Source organism: Glycine soja, chromosome 11, assembly GCF_004193775.1.
Source record: "Glycine soja cultivar W05 chromosome 11, ASM419377v2, whole genome shotgun sequence".
Lineage (NCBI taxonomy): Eukaryota > Viridiplantae > Streptophyta > Magnoliopsida > Fabales > Fabaceae > Glycine > Glycine soja.
Window position 1 is genome coordinate 8,353,062 of NC_041012.1, and position 24,847 is coordinate 8,377,908.

At 27.9% G+C, this 24,847-nt stretch overlaps 3 protein-coding genes across 5 annotated transcripts; 1 reads left to right on the forward strand and 2 right to left on the reverse strand.

Moving 5' to 3' along the window:
- Positions 1–7,371: 7,371 nt before the first annotated feature.
- On the reverse strand, positions 7,372–9,491 carry LOC114377236. Its single transcript, XM_028335667.1, has 4 exons — positions 9,259–9,491; positions 8,876–9,103; positions 8,233–8,448; positions 7,372–7,974 (listed from the first exon to the last, which is right to left on the reverse strand). The coding sequence occupies exons 1-4, from the start codon at positions 9,259–9,261 to the stop codon at positions 7,750–7,752; spliced, it is 672 nt and encodes a 223-aa protein (XP_028191468.1). The 5' UTR covers positions 9,262–9,491; the 3' UTR covers positions 7,372–7,749.
- An 8,076-nt stretch (positions 9,492–17,567) lies between these two features.
- LOC114375684 (anaphase-promoting complex subunit 8-like) lies at positions 17,568–20,509 on the forward strand. 2 transcript variants are annotated; one of them, XM_028333535.1, is made up of 3 exons: positions 17,568–17,751; positions 17,888–18,207; positions 20,034–20,509. In XM_028333535.1, the coding sequence occupies exons 1-3, from the start codon at positions 17,666–17,668 to the stop codon at positions 20,051–20,053; spliced, it is 426 nt and encodes a 141-aa protein (XP_028189336.1). In that variant the 5' UTR covers positions 17,568–17,665; the 3' UTR covers positions 20,054–20,509. The 2 variants fall into 2 exon arrangements, with proteins under 2 accessions (XP_028189336.1, XP_028189335.1); XM_028333534.1 differs by lacking the exon at positions 20,034–20,509 and adding an exon at positions 18,625–19,734.
- Positions 20,510–21,844: 1,335 nt separating this feature from the next.
- On the reverse strand, positions 21,845–23,523 carry LOC114374800. 2 transcript variants are annotated; one of them, XM_028332493.1, is made up of 7 exons: positions 23,298–23,523; positions 23,099–23,222; positions 22,979–23,022; positions 22,747–22,857; positions 22,570–22,662; positions 22,370–22,482; positions 21,845–22,280 (listed from the first exon to the last, which is right to left on the reverse strand). In XM_028332493.1, exons 1-7 carry the CDS (start codon positions 23,405–23,407, stop codon positions 22,105–22,107), a joined length of 771 nt encoding a protein of 256 aa, XP_028188294.1. In that variant the 5' UTR covers positions 23,408–23,523; the 3' UTR covers positions 21,845–22,104. The 2 variants fall into 2 exon arrangements, with proteins under 2 accessions (XP_028188294.1, XP_028188295.1); XM_028332494.1 differs by having other exon boundaries at positions 21,845–22,265; positions 23,298–23,521.
- Between the last annotated feature and the right edge of the window lie 1,324 nt (positions 23,524–24,847).

Genomic DNA, 24,847 nt, shown 5'->3' on the forward strand with positions numbered 1-24,847 from the left:
CCTTATTTTTTAATTGTTCTTGTCTGTTTCATTGTCCTTTCTCCATCTTAATTGCAATACCAATAGCCTAGTTTAAACGATAAGTTTGTTTTTCCCTTGTACATATCCAGTCGACTACAAAGTTGATAAACAATAATCCAACTTGTATTCCAATATCTCAACTCATATCACATAGGCCTCGGTCGTATTCTTTGTCCCCACCACCACGATCTTCAATAATTTAACATAACGCTATTTTTAAATATATTATAAAGATCACACTTATTTTTAACATATGTCCTAGTCGACCATCAACAAATAATTTCTTTCCAGATAGGAAAATAATCGAAGGGAATGTAATTTCTTTAAAAAAATAATTATACGCATGTACATTAGATAAAAAATAATAATCCTAAGTAACATATTCACGTGACTTAACTACTGTTTGATTATTATGTCAATTTTATTAGTTATTACCGAATTTTTGTTACGTTTACTGAATAGGAAAATAAATTGTAATTTCATCAAAACACGTCAAAAAAATTTAAAGCAATTGTTATTATCTTGTAAAAGAAAGGTTTGTGGCACTTTTATGAAATATTGTTAAGTCTATCGGTTTATTTAAAAGCAACAATTACAGAAAAAAATGTGAAATTTTCTTATAATAAAAGAATTATATATCAGATATCACAGATAACTTGATCAATATACAATTTTAAGAGTTTAAATTTAGTACCTTCTGTTGTCGTATACTCTTGCAATGATACGATAATGCAATAAAGTGCAAGATTTTAAAACAATATAACAGACAAGCAAATGTTTTAATAATTAGTATTGATCAATGATCAATCGAGTGAATTGAATCTTCGAGTAGTTTTAAGTAATTGTTGAGAGGCTTTTAAAGGTCTATCTACCTGTAAATATTTTTAAGATCAAAATAATATAAGAGATAATAGAAAGATGAATGCAAAGGGAACAAAAAAAGTTGTACTTTGATCGTTACACGTTATCGGTCTCAAGTTTATCTCTCATTATACAAACTGATGTCAGAGATTGGCCATTTTTGGCCTCCTATGATCCATGGGAGGTCTCATTTTTGTAGTTTTTACTTGTTACTCCACAGTCGATACATTCTGAGGTTATTTTAGAGCATCCCAACAATTCTTGGAGTTCAGCCCCAGAACGAGTCTTATCTTAATGTATACAGTGGATAATCACCTTTTAATCCCTCAAAATATTAAGTGTAGTCACTAGTCACACAGGTCTTTGAAATTGAAAAATAAAAAAACTAAATAAGCTTTTGAAACTACCAGTAATTTAAACACTTAAATTTAATCACTGATTATCATTTTTAGTCATTGAATTCATTTGAATATATAAATTAGAATAATTATCTTAAAAGAAGGTATTTTTTATCATTTTCTAATAATAACATTTTTAGTTATTTTTCTTTGATCAGTGTGCTTTTAGAAGAAAAAGAATACTCTTTTATTTCTTTAAGTCTAGCATTACTAATAATTAAAAATAATATTATATCATAATATAAATTATTTTTCATAAATTTAAAGAGAAAAAAAGTCATACATTGATAATATAAAAAGTTTTACACAATCATTTAATCATAATTCACTAAATATAATAAATTTATTGATCTTTAAAATAATTTTTTTAAAGTAATTTAAACGATGATTTATGATTGAATAATAATGTAAAATTATTTTACACATGTATAAACATTAAACTCAAATTTAAATAATATAATTGATATGTTAAAAAAACTAATTGTTATAAGTTTTAATTATAACACACTTTATATATTTTAATGTAATTATTTATTATAAATTTTACTTATATAAAACACATTTTTATCTTTTGTAATGCAGATGCTAAAATATTGGTTATCACTTCAATGACGAATCCTATATAACAATTGAACTAATGTAATTGATGTAATATATTTCTAAATAGGAGTGATAAAATGAGTTCAACCCACCAAGTTAACTCGTCTAATTAACTAGAAAATACGAAAAAACTTATTGAATGCATGGTGACCAGTTTATCCGATTGGGTTGGCTCATCTCAACATGTCAGTTGAATCGCCAATCCACCATTTTAAACTTTGCATTTTTAGATTTTTGAAGAACTACTTTGACCACAAAATCATTGTTCCTGATGAAATGACATTAATACTTAATAAATTATATATTATTTTTTGAATGAAATTAAATTAAAGGAGTTGATAATTATCGAGAAGTTTCTTTTTGTGAATTTTGGTAGGTTAACCCACCATTTTACTTCTTGCGAGGCCAACCCACCTACGCACTTTTAAGTGGAGTGGATTATATTTCTTAATTTATTTATTTTAGTGGATCAGCCTGTTTCACACTGTTTGAAGTGAGTTTAAAATGTATTAAAAAATTAGCCTATTTTGGTTACTTCTAGTTCCGATGACTTTTTTTTTTATTTCTTTCTTCAAATACCGTGATTAAGTTAACAATATCTAACACATATTTACTCTAATTTATTCATTAATCAATTAAGCTATTGAACTGAGATAACCTCTTTTTATGAATAGGCTAAAAAGTAAAAACAAATATGTAAACGAATAACTGAATTAAGAACTTCACTTTTACAATATATACAGCCAAATTAAACTTATATTTTAATTTTTTTTACTGATTTAATTTTAAATAATAAAATATATAAAATTAATCCCAATTCATATCACCAACTATTTTGCATCGCATTCTTGTATTCATCCATATTATTATTGATATTCTATTTTGTTAAGAACAAATTACGGCGCAAATAGGGTTTTTATTCATTACGGGGCATTTATTTTACCGGTAGATTCTTTTAGAATATAAGAGAGATAAAAATAATTTCACGCTTATTACGAAGTAATTAATTAGCGTATAAAAAAATAATAAATTTATTATTCTCAAATATATTTCTTATCTGAATCAGCAATAATGTTACTTTCGGTTAATATCTAATCCCAATATAAGAAATAAGAAGTAGAAAATATTTATTTTTATGGGACCAAAATTTCTTTTATGAGTAAAAATACATATATATATATATATATATATTTTCTTCTTATCCAATATCACATTTTTTTTCTTAATGATCCTTCACTTAAGTTTCTTTTTAACTTTTGTTATTTTCAAAATTTTCTTTCACATGTAAATTTTTATTTACCATCAATCTCATAAATATTACCTGAAATAACTTTTTATTCCCCTCCAATTCCAATTATTTCCTGGTTATGTTTGATTTGGTACAAATAGGTATATCTATATTTCAGGTCATATCCTAATGAATAATAAATAAGTAGTGAAGTTTTTTTATAAAAACATGAAATATATAACATTTTAAGTACAATTTATCTATCATTTGTTGGTCTTATAATAAAGTTGTTTGTATTATGAAAAAAATAACATCTTTAATATAATAATGATATTTTAATAATTATAATATATTCTAAGAAAAAAAAATTAACAAACATATATTTTAATTATTTTCGATAATATAAAAAATATTTCTAACTAATTAACCAAACACAATTTTATTAAATACACAAAAATGTCATTCTCATATTTTATTTCAAAAATAATATCTTCAGGACTAAACAAAATCCGTTAAATAAACGTTACCTAAGAAATAAATTTATGGTTGAAAAGACAAAGGAATATCCAATAATTGGAGGCACTTGGCAAAAAACAATTGGAAGTGAGAAGTACCGAAGCACAAATGAAAGTGTTGGGCAATAATGATGTACTTACTTCTCAATAAGATGGCTTGAAAATAAAATCTAACAACACTTTCTTAAGTATTTTAGTGAAATATTATTTTAATTCAAATTAGTTTTATTTTGATAATTAATGCAATCACTTTTGGTATATATTAAATTTTGGTAAATATGTTAAAAAATTACATGATCATGACTATATTATATATATATATATATATATATATATATATATATATATATAATCATAATTTTAATTTTATTTTCATCTTATCCTTTAAGTATAAAATTATTTTTAAATATTCACACAAATTTTTAATGCACGATATTTATAAATGTATGTGATTTTTTTTAAAAAAAGTGATGATATTCAAAAATGTTTTCCGAGGCATTATTGAGGAAAAATAAATAAAAAAGCATGGAGTATATATATTTTATCCCAAACACTATTCATATAACAAAATTTCACACAGTTTTAAACAATGTTTGCGATTTCTCAGCAATGATATCTTGTTATCAATTTATAAGAAATATTCAATTCAAATATAATAATAATGATAATTATATTACGTTTTTAGTTTTTATAACAATAATTATGCTATTTATCTAAATTAAATTTTGTTTTCACGTTGATTTAAGCAAAAAAGGATTATACATTGATCAATAGTGTGTAAAATGTTTTACAATATCATTCCATTATAATTTATTATCTATAATATTTTTTTAAAATTTTAAAATAATTATTTTCAAATAATTCAAACAAAGAATATTATAATTAGATGAGATTATAAAATTATTTTTTAAACATAAAACTCAATCTTCCTTTTGAAATGTAGGGGCTTAAGTCTGAAACAACACAGCTAAAAACCACGATTGAAGAAGATACATTCATTAAAACAAAATTTCATAGAAAAAGATGGAACAAAATTAAAAACTGAACAAGGAGCATCTAAAGATAAATCAAAGCTAGCAAGCTTGTCCATGACCTGGTTGTGTGATAAGCATTTTATTGTATTTTATTCATAAATTTCCACATGGGCATTAAATGTAATATTTGTGTTCCATAATTAGTAAGAAGTTTTAACACGGCCCAACATGTACGTGGGGTAACATTCCACGTAGGAGTTAGGACAAGGATGCTATGCTCGATCGTAGATTAGTTTCCTTTACCGGTATTACCGGTAAGATAAGATTTTCAACAAATGTAAAACGACATGTTAGACGTCAACATCTCCATCACATTCAACTTCCACAGTCTAGAGGCCTTCTAATGTAAATGTAAAATAATATAAAATATTTCCACACCAAAACAAATATTAATGTTCTTTCTTTTTAATTTATGATCATTGGTGTATGTTACATGCTTACCCATATCTCTCCCACGTTTATTAAAGTGACTGTATCAAAATATAAATATGTTCAATGTATAAAACGAGATCAATTATATTCAAATAATGAAGATGTAACATACTTATATATATGTGTCTATAGCATTATTGTTCGTAAATATACCTTTTGAAACATTAATAAAAATTCAGGATAATTCGGCATTCATTTTTCTAAAAAATTTGTATGTAAATCTATTTATAACAATCAGATCATATGAACAAACATATATGCCCAATTTTTTATATTCTTAAATAAAAAAAACATTTGTTTAAGAAAAACAACTGGGTGGTGTAACTAATTATAGGAGTATGTTATTAATAAATACTTGTATAAATACCACTATCTGTAAACAAAAACTTTTATGAGTAAAAAAATTATTATAGTTAAATTTAATTTAAAATATATAAATTTATTTATTTACTTCATAGATATATTCTACTTAATTTAAAAGAATCATTTATGGGAAAATAAAATGGATGAATCATCCATACAATCTTTTAAGTGAAAAAAAATTATACATTAATAATGTATAATAATTTTATACGATTATCATAATTATTACGTATGATAAATTTATTAATAATTATATTAATAATAATTTATAATTAAATGATAATATTTTATACCGGTAATATATGATTGTTAAACTCATCTTTTAAATAGCTTCGTATATTTTATATGAAATAAATAAATTAATATTATTTTTTAACTCATTTCACTTTTTCCAAATACATCCTTACTTAGAAAAATCTTTATATTTTTCTTGTATTGTGAATTCATAATAGTGTATTAGTGTTGTACGTATTCCCCACGTGTCACTTTATGGATCATGTGATATTTATTGAAGCAGTTCGACGGGCATCTTGCTATTTCTATGAAAGAATCTCATAAAGTAGTGAATCGATCGAAAGCTAAGAGATTGACAAGAAATTTACACGCATATGTAGTACTTTATTTTTTAAGGAGCTATTTATCACAGGGTCTTATAAAAGGAGGAATTAAAGGAAATGCAGAAAGTATATTACAAGTTGTGCACTTTTTTTTCATATCTTGTAACTTTATTAATTAAATTAGGTTTAATTCCTGACTTCGTCCTATAATTTTATAATTTATATATTTTAATTCTTATAATTTGAAAGCAAATTTTTAGTCCTATAATTTATATTTTAATTTATATAATTTGAAAGTGATCTTTTTAATCTTTATAATTTACATTTTAATTTTTTTTAGTCTTTATAATTTGGAAATGATTTTTTTAATCTTATACTTTATATTTTAATTATGTTTTAGTCTTTATCATCAAAATATGAATAATATTATCAATTACAATTAACTACAAAAATATTAAAAAATAATTTGTAACTAATTTATCACAAGATAATTTGTAATAACAAAATAGTTGATAATTTATAACTAATTTGTAGTTAATTATTTTATTTTTTTTCTAATAAGAACTAAAAAATAATTAAAATACAAATTATAGGAACTAAAAATATTACTTTCAAATTATAAAAATTAAAAAAAAATTAAAATATAAACTATAAGGACTAAAAGAGAATTAAAATATAAATTATAAAGACTAAAAAAACTATTTTTAAACTATAAAAACTAAAAAAATACAAATCATTAAACTATATGGACCCAATCAGTAATTAAACCATTAAATTATTACAATATTTTAACTATAGCTTTACTAGTTACAACTTATCTGTTGTATTGACATTTAACGGTGTGTTTGGCCACGGTAATGTAACGACTATTGTTAGAGAATGTATACAATCTTGAATTGTTCATCTCTTGCATGGACGGCCTTGTCAAACTCTTACAAAGGAAAACACTTACTGTTGCAACATTTGGAGTTCGATTGAGCATCTATATATGAGCGAAAAACGGCAACACACCAAGCATGTACAGTTGATTCTGAGTGTGTGTGTGCTTGTTTTTTCTCTGACAATAAAACATGCTATGTGTATTTTTCAACATTTTAAAAAGAAAATGAAAATATAATAAAAATCTGAATATTAAGAATGAGGAGCCGTGAAGCAATAAACACACCAATACATTTCGCGTGTTTGTTGTTGCTATACAGTTCAGCAGTATACTGTTTTTCATAAGAAGCCAAGCTCTAAAAGCATACTATACTAAAGAGAAGCAAAAACCAATTAACTTTGGCACTTTAAAGTTTAACCACTCGTCCACCAGCCAAACAGGACATACACTTTCAACTTTGAAAGGACAAGGACACGATCATGTACCAAACCAAGAGAATATAATTAATACCCATCATGAGTAGTTCATAATATTTTTTTATTGTCTAATTTGATGCTCTATACAATTCCTTTCTACAAGCCACTATTTACATTTAGCATCACATACCAACATAAAGTACTCCCCACTCTATGTTATATTATTACTTGCTTTTTGACACATTTTTCATCCTATACAAGATAAAGCAGTAGTTCCCAACACCGGCCTCAGTGACAGGGCACAGGTATTGCAACTACATAAAATATGGAGCATATTTTTTTATTTCTGAGGGTGCCACCTAAGGAAGTGGTAACAACAACTGCCGTATCTTTTTGCTATAAATAAATATTGATTGGTAAGTGACAGAAAACCACTATACAACATTAGTATTCTATAATAAGCCCTCCACCCATTGGAGCTCTATGTGGAATTCCTTTTCTTCTCTTGGCAGTTCTGTAATTAACCACTGTTGGTGGTGGTGTTGAGGGTGTAAAGCTGTGGATTTTCTTTCTGGCACTTGCATTATTTCTTATACCGTTAACTGATTCTTCACCATCTGCCTCACCTAACATTTTCTTATTTCGGAACTTTTTGGAGGTTCCAACAATCTGAGAAGAAAATTCAAAAGTTCAAGAGATCATTATTCATTCGTATCCAACTGTTCTCATCATCATTTTTTTCTTACTTTTTCAAAGCAGGCATAAAAAGTACAACTATAATGTTACATACTTTATACAGCAAAAAAGTAGGAGGTAGTTACAATTTACAAAGGACATACAACATTTCTTAAAAAATTAGGAAATCTATTCATCATATTTTGTTACAACTAAGATGTAGTTAAGATTAGGAATTCCATTTAAATATACCTTACAACCAAGAGAGCAGAAGTTGAAGGAATCAAGGAGGCTGCGCTCACAGACTTGGCAGGTATTGGTGACCCCTTTTCCAGGCCTAGGTTGGGGCCTTTCATTTAAGAACACAATCTTGGCACTGTTAATAATGTAAGTTTGGACACCTGTTATGTCCAGAAATTTCTGTATCTCAGACACCCTTATCACATCATGGTACGAAGACCTCCTTATCTTAAAAAATTAATAAAATTTAAAAGAAAATAGAAAAAAAATCGTCATCAGATGATAATAACCACGTTATTTATTCTTGCTGGAAGAAAATACCGAAATTCATAAAATCAACAAAATTATCTATCTAAGCAGAACCAACGGATCATATAATTGAGTGATAAACAATTTTTCAACGAAAAAAAATCACTATTTAACTCTGACTTGGGAAGACTGCAAATTCAGCATTAAATGGCACGTGTTAACCGATAAAACCAATACAAGAGACAGATTCAAAAGGGTTTGGATCCAAAGTACTAAAAATGTGGGAACGAGCTACAAAATCCGATTATAGGCACCCAAATACTTGATTTTTGACCCTACAGAATTGGATCAAATTGAGTGATGGAACCTCAAAACACAATTTTTTTCTGTTAAATATATATGGTACCTGAATTATTCTGTGTTCTTTGTGGGAAGAGAGACATGCAGAGCAAAGGGCTCCATTCACACAGTCCAAGCAATACATATTGCATTCACTCTTGTGGGAATCCGCGTGGACTTTGCATTGAACAAAGAAACGTGTCTTGAGAAGTGGCTGCAGCCATGAAGGCCACTTGTTGTTTTCTTCTTCTTCCTCTTTTTCTCTCACAACACCTTCTCCATTGAAACCTCCCACCTGATCCCATAGACCCAGAAACAAAAAAGCACACAAAATTGTCAATTGGTAAATAAATAAGCATCAAAAGGGGTAGATTGAGGATTTTTTATTTAAAAAAGAAACACATCATGTGTGTTGGATATTTGATTGAGTGGTATTGAATTATTACTAACCATAATTGACGTTGCTATTCCTTTGGGTTTGTCTTATGGTGGGGTATTTTGATCCTCTTCCTGTATCTGTATCATAGCATAGGAAGAGAGTGGTAATTTGGAGGCAGAAAGAACATAAAAAGAGAGAACTTTCTGTAACAAGTTAAGAACTAGTTGAGTTGAGAGAGAGAGAGAGAGAGAGATAAAGTTTGGAACAAGGGAGTGGGGGTATACTTTTGTAGTGGCAGTGAGTGCCAAGTGCTTATTATCTTTCTTGTTCTTCAAAGTCCAAACCAAACCAAACCTCGCTCCGAACCCAAACCTAGAGGATGCGTTTTCTTCAAGGAACTCACCGTGTGTCATATGGTCACCTTCCGTTTTATTCGTTAATTTATTTCTTTCCCTATTTTCTTAATATCCTCTCATGGCTACACCATTTTTTGTGAACTAACTATTTTCTTAATTTGAAGTCAATTATTATGGGACTTTTCTTTTATTTGGAAGCTGAGTTTTATTTTATAACATTTTTTAAATGAATCAATCAATTAGAGTTTATAATAATATTTTAATACTAAAAAAAATAATACTGCCCCTATTCTCAAATATAAGAAAAAAAAAATTTATCTCAAATATAAAAAATTTCAATTAATTTAACCTTATTTAATGTTAAAATATCCTTCATTTATTTAAAATTCTAATTTCAATGATTATTTTTTATTTTTGATATCAAGTTTCGATCAAGATTAAATTTAAAAAAATTATTTTTTAATTAAAATTGATGTAATTAAATATGGTTAATTAACTCTTTTAGTTAATGTACCATATTTTTTTCTTATATTTGAAAACATAGGAGTATAATTTTAGGTTAAAATATATCTTTCATCATTGTAAATGTAAAAATATTGGAAATTTATCATTTTCAAATTTTTAATAAGTTTTTTGTTGTCATAAAATTAAAATGTATTATTTTTGTCCGAAACAAAATTTGGACACACAAAATTACATGTATTACTTTTGTACATCAGTTATATGCATAACTAATATAAAAAGTTATCATCATGGTAGTTTCAAATTTACTTACGCCTAGTTTCAAATTTACTTACGCCTTATTGTAAGTACAAAATCAAACATTTTAATTTTATAAAAATGAAAATTATATTTTAACCTAATTTTTATAATTTTATAATATTTAAAATTAAAGTTTATTTATATATGACACAACTCATATCATATAATATTTAATTTAACTACACGTAATAATGTCTATTAATAATCAATTTAAAAGAAAAAATTAAATTAATATAATTATTAATCATTGTATTATTAACTAAAACTATATCAACTATTATAATACAAAATATTTCAATGAAAAATATTTTTTTCTAACAAACCAATCATGCTCGATATGCTCAATTTCAACTAGTTTTAAATATTCTTTATAAAATCAAATTTTAGGATTAAATGAATTAATTTAATTTCTAGTTCTCAACTAGTCCGTGATGTTTTTTTTTTTTTTTGTGCGCGTGCGTAGAGATATATTTATAAAAGAAATGAGATATGTTATATAAATGAGTTTCATCAATATTTTATTCAACTTTGTTACAAGTGTTTTTAGAAAAATTTGTGAATCTTCCCTTGACATGATGGATCCCTTTCTCATCTAAAATGATGAGTGATCAAGTGAATGATTATTCTTATATAAAGAATATCTATTTATAAATCTAGTATCTTAATCTTAAAAAAAATCTTTAATTTATAAAAAATATATATAAATGACTAAATCTAAATATCATTCTAGAGATATAATAATATTCTTTAAATCTAAATAATATCTTATAAATTTTTTTAAAAAATTGATCTCTGGTGTGATTTTGATACCATCATTTTATAATTTTTAATAGACTGTGTGGGAATGTCATACTTGACAGATATTGAAGTTTATCTAATTCAATCATGATCTATTTTTATTTTACTGTCATTATCTTTCAACCATATTTTATCACAATTTGTTTTAATTCGGTGATGAGAAGTGTGTAACATATCTTGAATATTTGTGTTTTAATTTTAGACTCATAAATTTAATTCGGTGACGAGAATTGAGAAAGTGTCATGTGTGTAATATATCTTGAGTGGAACATATATATTGATCTTATTTTTAAACTTAGTCCAATGGTTTTGTTTTAGCGTTGGAATCATGATGCATGGTATTAGACGGGTATCTGAGAATGCAAAAAAAAAAAAAAGAAGACAGGTATCCATGATGAACACAGTACGAGCAGAGCAGAAAATTGTATGGTTTGTTCATAGAACCTAGTTAAATAGTACTGTATTGTTTTACAATCATCATATAAGAATGGTTATAATAACAAATTGTCTACTTATGAAGTATTATATTCTTCGGAAGTTATGAAGTATTATATTTTTCTTCATGTAATTTTAAGGGTTACAAATTTTTAGCCATCATTAAATTCGAAGTCGACTGTGTTATTATTGATACTTATCAAACATCTATAGAAATTTTACAGCGTGATTGTTTTCCATTTCTATTTTTACAATCTTTTTTTCTCGATTCTAGTGAAATAATGCTACAAATTTAGTAAGTGAAAAGCCTGTGTTTTCTCATTTGAAAAACTTATGTTTCTTCTAATCAGAACCTACACACCAATATCTAACACGTGCCAATCCGTATTTTTTCTCATGAACAAAAATATTCCTTCAAATTGATGAGTCGTCTTTATATCCACGTGTCACAAACTCATTCTCCCAAGTGTCAACCACCAAACTATGATGCCAAACTTAACCAACCCTCAACTTTGTCCTCGTGCAACTTTTTCCAGCTAGAAACTAGAAAAGTAAGCCAACAGAATATTTAAGAGGGTCCGTTTTGTATTATCAATCAATCTATTACTTATTTTATCTCTATAGTTTTTTTATATTTCATATCTTTTAATTTAAAAATAATTTTTTTAATTCTTATAATTTATATTTTAAATTTTTTATTTTTTATAATTTAAAAGTGACTTTTTTAGTTTAAATTTGTATTTTAATTTTCTTTTAGTTTTTATATATTAAAAGTGATTTTTTTAGTTCATATTATTTATATTTTAACTACCTTTTAGTCTTTACTGTAAAAAATATATAAAAATAATAAACTACAAATTAGTTATAAATTATCAACTATTTTTTTATTACAAATTATTTTTCGATAAACTAATTACGAATTATTTGTTAATTTTTTATAATTAATTGTAATTGATAATATTATTCATATTGTGATGGTAAGGATTAAAAGAAAATTAAAATATAAAGTATAAGAACTAAAAATATCACTTTCAAACTATAGGGACTAAAATAAAATTAAAATGCAAATGGTAAGAACTAAAACAATCACTTTCAAATTATAGGGACTAAGAGAAAATTAAAATATAAATCATATAGACTAAAAAAACCATTTTAAAACTATAAGGACTAAAAGATACAAATGATAAAACTATAGGAAGCAAATCAACAATTAAACATATATTTTTTTAACACGCTTTCTTTATATATATTTTAATATAGGTGTGCCACGAGAAATTAATAAGAAAAATATTTCTTAGACACTCCATGCACTAATCTATGAATGAAAAAAAAAATAGATGTAATAAATATTTGATGTGGAAAAAAATTAAATAAAAACAAAAGAAAGGTATTATTATATCAATTAGATGCTTAAAATATATTAGTGTATAACATTAATCAACCAGTAAGTAGCTCTCACCCTTTAAGCATACGGTGATCTATAGTTAATTATATGAACAAAAAAAGCATTTTCACACGCTTAAAAAACCATTCCCTTAATTGATACTTATATCTTAAAAAATTCTTGGTTATGTCATTTTAATTTTTACATAGTACTTGTTTATTTATTTTCTTTTAATTTTTACAAAAAAAAAAAATAAAAAGTATTAACTTTCATCTTTCTTTCCTATAAAACAGTTAGAAATTATTTTACTTTCTATTTCTTTGATTTCCTTTCTTTTTCTTTTGTTTATGGTCTTTTCATTCACTTGTATTTCTAAATATAACATACCCTTAAAATATATTTAAATATATTTTTAGTTTTTATAATTTAACTTTTTTTTCTCCTGTAAAATTAGATTTTTTAATTTTTAATCATTTTAAATTATATTTATTTTTTTATAGTCCTTAAAGCATTTTAAATAACACTTTAAACAATGAAAAAAATATTATTCAAGATATTATAAGGACGAAAAATAGAATAAATATAATTTATAAGGATTGAAAATAAAAATAAAAATTACAAGAAAAAAATAAAAAAAAAATTACAAGAACTAAAAAAATATTTAAGCTCTTAAAATATTATGTGTTATATAATCTATTTGTATGATTCTTACTTAATTTATTAATGAAGATATTTCGATATAGTGTGGGAGAATCTTCACATATAGAGGTAGAAATGAGCCAAGTCAAGCCAAGCTTTAGTGAGTTTGAGCTTGACTTGAGTTGAATATGCAAAGTTTGAGTTTGGTTCATTACCTGTCATAAGCTTTTTTTAAAGGTTCAATTTGATTTACATAAAAATTTGATTTGGCCTAAGAGCTTATTTAAAAGTCTGATTAAAGACATATTTGATCAATTAATTGTTTTAAAACCTAATGAAATACTAACTAAAAAAAAGAAACTTATAAAATTTCGTATAAGTAATGTACAAATCCAAAAATAATTGATAAACAAAATCATATTGAATTCAAGTTGTTAAAACATAAAGTATATCAAAAGAAAGTGAAAAAAGAGAGCATAATATAAAAAAATATATGGATTATAGATGATTTATACTAATATAGCCAAATAAAAATATTTAAATTGTCTAAAAATATCTTTACAAAGCATTCTTTTCTTTGGAAATATTAATATGGTTGCATTATCCTTTTAACTTGAGTCTTTTTCTTTTTGAAAATTTTCCATATACAAGTGAACTCTCCAAGCACTTTATGTCATTTTCTCCTGTCATTCATGATGTCATAAAAATGATATAGATAATAGTTATTATTATTATTATTTAAACAAGCCGGCTTGTCAAGCTTAACAAGTTTTTTTTATAGTTTGACTTTGGCCTTTTTATCTAAAAAAGCTTGAACTTGACCTTTATAGTAAATAAGCCAAGCCGAGTCGAACCTTAAATAAGCCGAGCCAAAGACTCTTGACAAGCGGTTCGGCTCATTTCCATCTCTATTCACATGTATCCCACATGCCTCTTATTTGGTCTCTGGTTTAGGTAGACCTTGGTAGAATACTCCAATGCATTGATTCTTAATCAGAAAGGTGAGGAGAGGTTTAATTAAATAAATAAATAAAAGGTGAAGGGAGGTTATATATAAGAACTCTAACACTCTAGTCAGAATAAGTTGTGTATAAGATTAATAGAAATAAGTGTACCTAGATGTTGAACTTTGTTGATAGGCTATGACATAATAGTTATCCGCTTCATGATAAAACTACTTATAGTTAGATAAAAACATTTTAATTTCCCCTTGGTAGGTAGGGGAAGTTAATACTAATGTTATTGAATTACTATTATTTAAGCAATAATGTCTTAAATCTAGTTTGGGCTAAATTAAGTTTAAGACATTACTTAAATAGTAGTAATTCATTGTAACATGAGATGTTGATTGATGAGGTATTAATTTGATGATATGTTAAATTCTAAGTTTGAATTAACTTGATGTGAAAGATATCCATGAGTGTGTTGAAGTTGTGGATTAAATTATTTAATTTATAATGAAATCATTATTATATTAAAATAATTCCAACAAATTGTTATTCTTAATTACTATTTTGATATATTTTAAAATTTAATAAATATTGTATTGCTATTGGAATTTTTCAAAATAATTCCCATATTACGTCACTAAAAATGTATTTACATTGAAAACAAGAAAATCAAGAAATCATAAATATTTAAATTCATTCTTGAAAGTATAAAATATTGACAAAATTAATTCTTAAAAAATAATAAATTTAAATTTAGGTTTTTAATATGTTAAAAATATGACAAAATTCTACAAATAATTTAATGTCAAATTAATCATTATCAAATTGGTTTCCAAATATTATAATTTAATGATAAAATGATTTCATAAATTAAATATAAGAGTAATTTATCTTATTTTTTTATACTTTTAATGATTAAATTTATATTTTTTTTTTATGTTTTAAACATCAACTTATCATCGTACTATACTTTTTGGAGATGAATATAGCTATTAAACCCAACATACAAGTAGACAAATGTTTGTTGAAAACGGCGGACGGAATAATTATATGGCAAAGAGATCGGTATGTACACATATAATATACTTGCCCTGACTTCAAAAAATCGGGTTATGATAAACGAGGTGGATAGAGAGATAGGGATAGGATCATAGGAATTAAATATAATTTTATTCCTTCCATTTTATTTGATAAATAATTTTGATTTTTTATTTTAAAATAGAGACTAGAGATATTTGAGATTTTTTAATCCTAAAAAAAATTACATAAATAATATGTGTGTTAAAATGTTTACAAAAATAATATAAATAATTATTTCTAACAGAAATCGATCATTTCTAAACCAATTTCTCAATGTACAATCAAAATTATTTTTTCTTTCAATGTTGAGAAATCAGTTTCCATGCACCGATCTCTCAACCTGCCATTTTTTTTTCATTTCATTTTTTATAATTCTATTTTTTTCTACATTTGTTTTCAACGTGCCTTTATTTTTTTTATTTCAATATTTTTTAGAGTGGATTTGCATATTTTTTATAAAAAATATTTAAATCTTTCTATAAAAAATAAAAATTAATTTATTGTTTATAAAATTTGTAGTTAACCCACAGCTTTAATTCAACTAAAAAAGATATTAAGTTAACATCAAATAGAACAAAAAAATAACTCTGGTTAAATAATTAAAAGAATTCATTAAGTCAATTATTTTTTTTTATATAAATTCAACACGTAAAACTTGTGTCATGCGATTTATATACATGAAATTGATTAGACTAAATTATTATTCGACTGATAAAATATCATAAACATTGAAAACATGGCCCAGAAAGTCACCTCCATGAAAAGTTTAAAGAATTTAACTAATTCCTATAACTAATATATTTTAAGAGTAAATTAAATCATAAATCTGCAAATTAAAATAAAAAACTCAAAAAAAGAAAACAACTATTTAAAAAATACAATAAATAAATATAGAATTAAAAAAATAAATTCATAAAACAAAAAAAATGGCACATTGAGAAATTGGTTTGTGACATATTGTGTAGCAAAAAAAATTAAAGCTGGACAGTGAGAAATCGGATTAGGGGCACCGGATTTTCATTGGCAATAATGATTTGTATCACTTTTGATAGATAATTTGGAACTTGTATTATTTGTGTAACTTTTTAATTTTTTTTTGGTATTTTTGGGATAAAAAACTCATGTTGGTTACCTATATTCTAATATTCTTATTTTTGTTCATTTTTTAATTTTAGGTACATTTTTTTATATTTTAGTGTAGCTGAATATTAGATCTAACATATTTATTTAAGGTGCTATTAAGAAATGATTTAATTAATTAAAATATTAAAAATAAATGTACGCAAAATTCATGAATGAACCAAAATTCTATTTTAAAAAATAATAAGGAAATAAATATTTCTATTTTTAAAACAGAGAACTAAATTTACAAATTTAACAAAATAAAATATCAAAGTTATATTTAAGTCAAAAATAAATAATGAAGGAGAAAAAAAGAGATAATTGATAAATGTGATGGAAAAAAATAATAATATAAAAAGTGAGATGAAATAAAATAAGTATATATTTATATTTATTTTTTAAAAAGTCTAAATTAACAATATAATTTTTCAAAAAAATATTTGATCTTAATTTAGTTTTCTAAATTTTTATAACACCCTCTTAATTAGATATCATTATTTTAAAATAATTATTTTAAAATTTAATAAACTTACTTATCATAGGTAACGAGTTAAGATCGAAGATGATTATATTTTTTTCTCATATTAAATTATGTATTTTTTTAATCTTTGAAATAATAATAACTATTATTTATGAAAAATAATAATTTGATATACCATAAAAGTTGGACGATAAAAAAAATATTCAGTAAATATTTAAGAATAGTTATAGTAAATAAATGAATAAATTTGTTATTATACACTTACAATGATTATAAATTTATCAAAGATATTTTAATTTATTTAATATAGTTTAACAAAACTTTAAAATTTCCTTTTATTTTTCTCCAACGGATAGAAACATGGCTGGCTGCGTTCAAAAGGAAAAGAGAAAATACAGTAGAAGGGAATGAAATAGGAGAGCGGGAAAGGCATTTGGAGAGTGGAGAGAGCAATTGGAAGCGAAGAAGGCAATGGGTTCCAAAGACAGTTGCAGAACCGAACTTCGCATTGCCATCCGCCAACTCAGCGATCGATGCCTCTACTCTGCTTCTAAATGGTACACTCTAATTCGAAAAATTTGGGGGTTTCAACCGAGCTTTATTTAAGTTTGTATTTTGCAATTGCCCTTTGCTTTACTGTGTGATTTCCGCAAATGGGTCGTTTGATTCTGACGAAAATGTGTTTTTTTTCAGGGCAGCAGAACAGTTGGTGGGTATTGAGGAAGACCCTGCCAAGTTCACTCCTTCGAATACGAGGTTCCAGCGTGGGAGTTCGAGAATTTGCCGCAAGTCTAGGACTCATGAGACTGCTGCGGTGATCACCCCGGTCGTGGGTGTTTTGTATGACGCCACACCTGTGAATGTGATGGAGAAGGATGAACTTGTAGATGGTGATTTTTACCTCTGGCAAAGTCCTATTTCGGTTGCCGTGAGTATAAGACAGCTGCTCATGTTCTTCGTGCGAACAAACAGGAAGGAAATCAGTGTTCTTGCGCTGTTATGCTCTCTGTCTGGTCAGTACAGTGGTTTTATTTTATGTTCCCTGCTTTGGATTGAATGTGGATTTTCATTTGTGGGATTTTGCGTGTTTGTGGTAGTAGTGAAACTTGGACTTTTGAGAATTTTGATGCATTCTTGAGTTGAATGTTCTTTTCCCCGTCATTGGTATGTAATGTGGTATATACTATGGAGAATTTGATTGTTCATTCACTTGGGAGTATGTGTCTGTTTTATGAGTTATCATTGATGGTTATCTTTTAATTAGGGCAATTACTTGTCTGTCAAGAGACAGAGATAGAGAGAGATTGTTGATCGCGATATATGTTGCTGCATTACTTGTCACTTTTCACTCTAGTGCAACAAAAAAAAAAAAAAATACATGTTACATTGTTACATGTTAATATTTTCCGATATTTTTTTAATTTCTATAGGCTGGAGAAAAGCAAAAAGAGGAAGAGACGATAGAACTTGGGGGGCCTCTGGGTAAGAGTGATGCTATCAATCACGAACTAGTTTCTTTGGAGAGAGAGTTGTCAACAATTCGCAAGAATGGCAAAGTTGATCCTTTTTGTTTGTATTTATATGGTCTTGTGCTCAAACAGAAAGGCAACGAGAACCTCGCATGTACAGTTCTTGTAGAATCTGTGAATTACTACCCTTGGAACTGGAATGCCTGGACCAAGCTGCAATCCTTGTGCAAAAAGGTTGATATCTTGAATAGTCTGAATCTCAATAGTCATTGGATGAAGGACTTTTTCCTTGCCAGTGTTTACCAAGAATTAAGGATGCATAATGACTCTCTGTCAAAGTATGAATATCTACTAGGAACCTTCGGTTATAGTAATTACTTACAGGCACAAATTGCAAAAGTCCAGTACAGTTTGAGGGAATTTGCGGCTGCTGACTGATACTTGATCCACTACACTGTTATATGCCACTCTGTGCTACTATATGTATGCCATTGATTACTTTGTTCTTAGGAGAAGGTCCTTAACCTATGTGAGACGTGTTTAATAAGCCTAAAGCAGGGGAATTTGTTTAGCACACATACACGGGGAGGGTTAAGGGTTATGAACTGCTCTGTGTTGTCTGCAATTGTTTGATCCAATCCATGTGCTGTTTCCTGATTTCTACTTTGGCTATGTTGGGAGGGGCTGTATTTGATAGACACCCATTTTTGTGGTTGCTGTTGCAGTTAATTGTGAACCTTAATATTGCAGAAAATTGTGGATACATGTGGTTGATACAGCTGCAATTGCAGTTGCGATGCATTTATGGAACACAGTTTAAACACAAAGGGAAATCTAATAAACATGTGTGAACTGTGAAATAGAAGGGGTGAGAGAGGTGGCAAAGGGAAATTACCTGAAAGGGTTATGGAAAATGAACCGACAACAGTTAGTAACCATTAGGATGCAACTTCATGGTATACTATTTGGTACTAACATTGATCCCACATTGTACATAATCTGGGATTCAACTTTCCATCCAATTATTTGTGTAGGATATATACATACGTACATATATATATATATATATATATATATATATTCATTTATTTATTTATTCTTCCAAAAACAAAAACTTATGTTTTTCTATGACTGACTCCACTTGTCTGTTTTTATTGTCTTCAATTCCTTTATGTCAGCATGATAATTTTAAACCTACATATGTAATCAACAAGATTGGGCTTGGATTGGAATAGAAGAGCAGTTTTTATCTTGAGGTTAAATAACTTGTTAAGCTGAATTAAGTAGTCAAGTTTGCATTTGTGTCTTTGAGGCGATTTACTTCCTTTGGTGAAAGTCCTAACGATCTAGTTGCTTTAATTATGTATCAGATGATGGGGCAAGTCAATAAAAAGAGACTGGCAAGAATACCTAGGAGAGATACAGCGGACGGAGGATACCTATGACCAGTTGACTACTATTGCTGCTTAAGAGGAGAGACTTTAACCAGAAAACCTTATGTGAGAATTCCAGAGCAAATCGACACCAGGGTTCACAAGAAGCAAAGGAAATGGATAATTTGCACATCTCCAATTATTGTGAAAATATGTTTTCTTTTAAGTTCACTATGAAGTATGAACTGGATGCTGTTTTGTCCGTGTTTGATCCCGTTTTATCAACTTGGTCATGTTATTGATTCAACCAAATTCTTCATAGAGGAGATCTAGTTTTGTTTTTGAAATGTAACATTTTCTTTCTAGACTTGTAGATGCTTTTGGCCTAAACTATTTGTATTCGATTATCAAGCCCTTTGTCTCGTGTGATATGGAATTAAGAGAGTATATCTGTTGCCCTTGCATCGACCAGAGATAGAAAATGCATATAATTATTTCGCTAACTCACTCTATAGGTTGATTGATTACATTTTCCACTCTATTGTATTGTCGTAGCCTCTGCACCGTTGCCGTTTTGACTGGCAAATTATCAATTTGGAGAGACGTGATATTTTGATGCGGGAGGGGATGTGGTAGGATTTTTACGGGTTTTGTTATTATTAGTCTTTAAAACTGATTTTAAGTAACTAAAATAAAAAAAATATCTACTACCTTAGAAATACAAATATAATAGTATAACAAGTATTTTTAAATGAAAAAAATTAGTTGCTTAAGAGTACTCTAAAGCTTATGGAAAGAACCGCGTTGCTCTTGTTCTTTGGTGTACACGGAAGAATTGCAATGGGCCAGTTTAGACAAGTTTCTTTAGAAGAATTTTTAAGAGAAGAAAAAAAAAAATAAGATGAACTTCTTCAGAAGTTAAAATGAATTCTTCATTAATTAGTTCTTAATTAATTTGAAAAAATTCTATCATATAATTTTTTTAAAAGATGAGAAGATATTTACAAATTAGTTAATGATTAACTAATGCAGAATTTATTTTAGCTTATAGAAAAACTCATTTTATTTTGTTTTCATTTTCTTTTCCTAAAAATGTTTTTAGAAAAGTTTATCCAAACATAATGACAGATTATGGAAAGGAATTGTAACTGTCCCTGCAATAACTTACTCCTAGTCCTTGGCATCCCAACGCACTTCCACTTTTGAAGACATTCATTCCTTTGGTGTTGGTCTGTGCGCTGGTTATGAGTTTGGTAATTTCCTTAAAGCCAAGGGATTCCATCTCTTCCGATTGCTGAAGCCAGTGCTTTTTCACGAAGCAATAGTCTGGATGAAGGAGCATCCTTTTCAAAACGTGGCTTTTGAATTGGATTGCGAAACTGTTGTTGATAACTAAATGGCTGCTCAGATTTCCATGTAATACTTATAAGATGTAGAGCAGAATTATCTAATGTCTCAAACTCTAGTGTGAGTTTGGATAAGAGGCAAACCAATCATGCAGCTCATAGTTTAGTTAGGGCTTCACAATTTTATGCTAGCTCTCATGTCTTTGATCATATCCCATCATGTATTGTTTCTCAAATTATCAATGAAATGAAACAGATCTTCTATTTAAAAAAAGTAAAAAAGACTACTCTAAAGCTGACTTTAACCAAAGCATTTCTGTTACCATAATCTGGTTCTGATGGCCAATAATCTTCTTTGAAGTTTTGCATTTTGCCCTAGGATGCTTTAAAGAAGAGTTGCAATACATGAACATTATTTCTCGCTAAGCACCTCGTTAATACTTATAACTTTTTTTCCCTCTCTATCACATCATATCATCTATTATTCTCATTTATCTTGCTAGATATCAAATAAATTTGAGTATCCACAAATATTTTTTGTTAAAAGTATACAAGTAGTAGATACACATACACTCAGCAGCAGGGATACCTGGTCAGGTTGTTCTACACTTGATAATTAACCGATGTCACATAACCCAAGATTTGACACTAGTGCTGGGCATCGGAGTTCAGTCTATTGTTAAATGGAACAAGAGAATATATGTCACAGTTACATGTATCAATCAGTTCTGGATATATTGTAATTGATCTTCTTCGACAAGTCCATGAAAAACCAGATATTGAAGAGCTATGGAGTACTTTGCTGCTGCTTTAATCGTAGCTGTGTGATCAGTTGGTGAATGGCTCCTATCTTTGAGAATAAATGATCCAGATACATCCCCCTCTGCAACACCGGATACTATGAAATATCATTCATTCAAGAAAAAACACATTTAATTAATAATTGTTTTAGAAGGCCAGATATGAGAGGGAGGTAGCTAAGGTAACCTTTAATAGTAAAAGTTGTTTGTATCCATTTCTTATAGATGAAGTGAAACCTTGGGGAGTCTCTCTGGTGGGTATGAGTATCTGACAAGAGAACCTTGCAAGATCCTTTTTGACTGCCACAGAATTTAGAAATGAAATGAAGCCAATTAATTATCATTCATATTCTCAAGTCAATAACATCAACAGCAATGGATACTTACTTTGCAAAAGTAATTGCATTGTGGCATAAGGCTAGCGTCTTGACCATGGCCATGTCTCGTCCGCGGGGATTAGAATATCGTTGTTGGCAGATCCTTTTCATTTTCAGATCGAACGGAAATCAAAATCAAGAGATAAGCCATAGAAAAGAAAGGGTTGATGGGAAAGAGCAAAATTACTTGTTGTCAAAGAAATCTCCGAAATCATCAATAAGAACAGCTGCAGGCAATGTATCATACAGGTGGAAAGCAGCAAAGTACTTGCGAATGTCTTCATCATCATTCACGTACCTACCTCAAACAAAACAAAGAGCGAACGAATTTGAGTGTGAGAGATGGATGGATGATGGCATATATATTTGTAGTGAATGATACAATACAATACACGGGTTATGTTATGGGAGGGAGATACTTCATCTGTATACGGTGGAATACATGAGAAGAGGGGTCAATACCCTGAAATTCAGAAAAACAACACGAAATGAAGTTTTGAGAAATGGATGTTAAAGAGGGAGAGAAGAGAGATAGCTACCTGAGAAAGAAAAGGGGGTTTGGAATCCAACCTATGGCGGTTGCAAATGAAGATGACTTTGTTATTTGAGTCGGAGTGCAGTGCTACATTGAATGCAAATTGGAAAAGAAGAGAAGTCTTCCCACTGTATAACGTAAAATTGGATCATTAAGAATTGAAACAAGTCATGTCATATTCAATTTTCAGAGAGAGGAAATACGAAGAAGGAGGGCCAGAGAGAAGGAGTAGATTGGAAGAAGGATTTTCAAATGGTTGAAGCTGCTGGCTACTGCTACTGCTGCTGCAGAAGAACATCTCCTCCAATATCATCACTCCACGCCGTCGTTTAGCTTCCCAGCTGCCGTTCACTTTTCTACATCAAGAATGGTTAACCCGGTGTTCCTTTTGGTTTTAGCGGGCCAGACTCACGAACAACGAATCAATGATTTACAAGACTATTTTTTACACTTTTATTATATTTTTTCTCTCTCCTTATTTCTTTCTTAATTAATGCTTCAAATAAAGTATAAGTGCAAAAATAATAACTGGATAAAAAACACATACCAGCATAAAAGGTTTTCGTTGGAGAGAAACAAGAAACGGAAGAAAGGAGATTTTGTTGATGAATTAAAAAGTAAATAATTTAATTATTTTACTTTTAAAAAATAGATTAAATGTAAAATTTAGAAATTCTAAGTTATTACTGTTTGAGGAAGAACTTAATATATTCATATCAATCAAGGCTTTTGTAATTAAAAGAAAAAAAAAATTACTAGCAGCAACCCAAGTGGTAACGTTTAAAATATTTGGTATCATGAGAAAACATTTGAACAATAAAAGTTGTAACAGTTGGATAGTAAATTTACATGTATATAAACATGACTAATATGAATTTTTTTAACACAACTAATTTTCTCAAATTCCTCTTATTTCTTCATAATCACATTTCTTTATCTTTTTTACACGTTATCTAAAAGTTCATTTTCATCCATTTATTTTACTCACATTTCAAATCCTCAACTTTCTCTTATTGGTGGCCCCGTTTAGTTTTTTTTTTGTGGTATTAGATTACAAGAATTGGATATTTATGAAGTGCTCAAGTTCTTTTAAAAAAAATGATTTATGTATACAAGTGATACTCACTTGAAAACTCCAAACAAAGTTTTAAGAGATTTTGGAGCATGGATCAATGTTCTCTCTCCACATCCCACCCAATAGCTAAAATACGTAGAAGTGTTATATACTGCTTCAGGCTAGAAATGGTTTTTCATGTCCCCACTGCATTTCCTAACATACGGATAGTAACTTTTGGGTAAATACAGAATTGGACATGAAAAAATAGAGAAACACACGTATGCAACATGCAAGCAAACCACCAAGACCGAATGAGATTAAGAATCCGTTCTGCAAAGTAAATTGAAATAAAAATTTTAAATTAAAGTAAAATGTAAATCACATCTCATTTTACTATGCATTTCAACTCTCTTTCCCTCAAACGAACAGGCCCTAAAGGCTAAAGCTAATTTTGACGCTTCAGTGAAGGAAGGAAAAGATGTTGGTATGGGCGTAATTTTTAGAGACAGTGCGGGGGAAGTGTGAAGTGTTGGCTGGTGCAACGAGACATGCCTCAAGAATACCAACCAAAAGTTGCAGCATGACTGGCCCTGAGGACTGAGGTGGAGTATTCAACAAGTAGCCAAAGACTTGCTTCTTCATGAGGCTAACTTTGAATCTGATTGCCAGGAACTATGTATGGCTTGGGAGAAAAAG

Coding starts and splice junctions, on each gene's coding strand:
- LOC114374800 (XM_028332493.1), bottom strand. CDS start 23,407: ATGATATTGGAGGAGATGTTCTTCTGCAGCAGCAGTAGCAGTAGCCAG. Junction 22,663..22,746: donor GGAGATTTCTTTGACAACAA/GTAATTTTGCTC, acceptor GAAAATGAAAAG/GATCTGCCAACAACGATATT. Junction 22,281..22,369: donor AACAACTTTTACTATTAAAG/GTTACCTTAGCT, acceptor GATATTTCATAG/TATCCGGTGTTGCAGAGGGG.
- LOC114377236 (XM_028335667.1), bottom strand. Junction 8,449..8,875: donor AAGAACACAGAATAATTCAG/GTACCATATATA, acceptor TAATTTTTTAAG/ATAAGGAGGTCTTCGTACCA. Junction 7,975..8,232: donor TCTGCTCTCTTGGTTGTAAG/GTATATTTAAAT, acceptor TTTTCTTCTCAG/ATTGTTGGAACCTCCAAAAA.
- LOC114375684 (XM_028333534.1), top strand. CDS start 17,666: ATGGGTTCCAAAGACAGTTGCAGAACCGAACTTCGCATTGCCATCCGC. Junction 17,752..17,887: donor CTCTACTCTGCTTCTAAATG/GTACACTCTAAT, acceptor GTTTTTTTTCAG/GGCAGCAGAACAGTTGGTGG. Junction 18,208..18,624: donor GCTGTTATGCTCTCTGTCTG/GTCAGTACAGTG, acceptor TAATTTCTATAG/GCTGGAGAAAAGCAAAAAGA.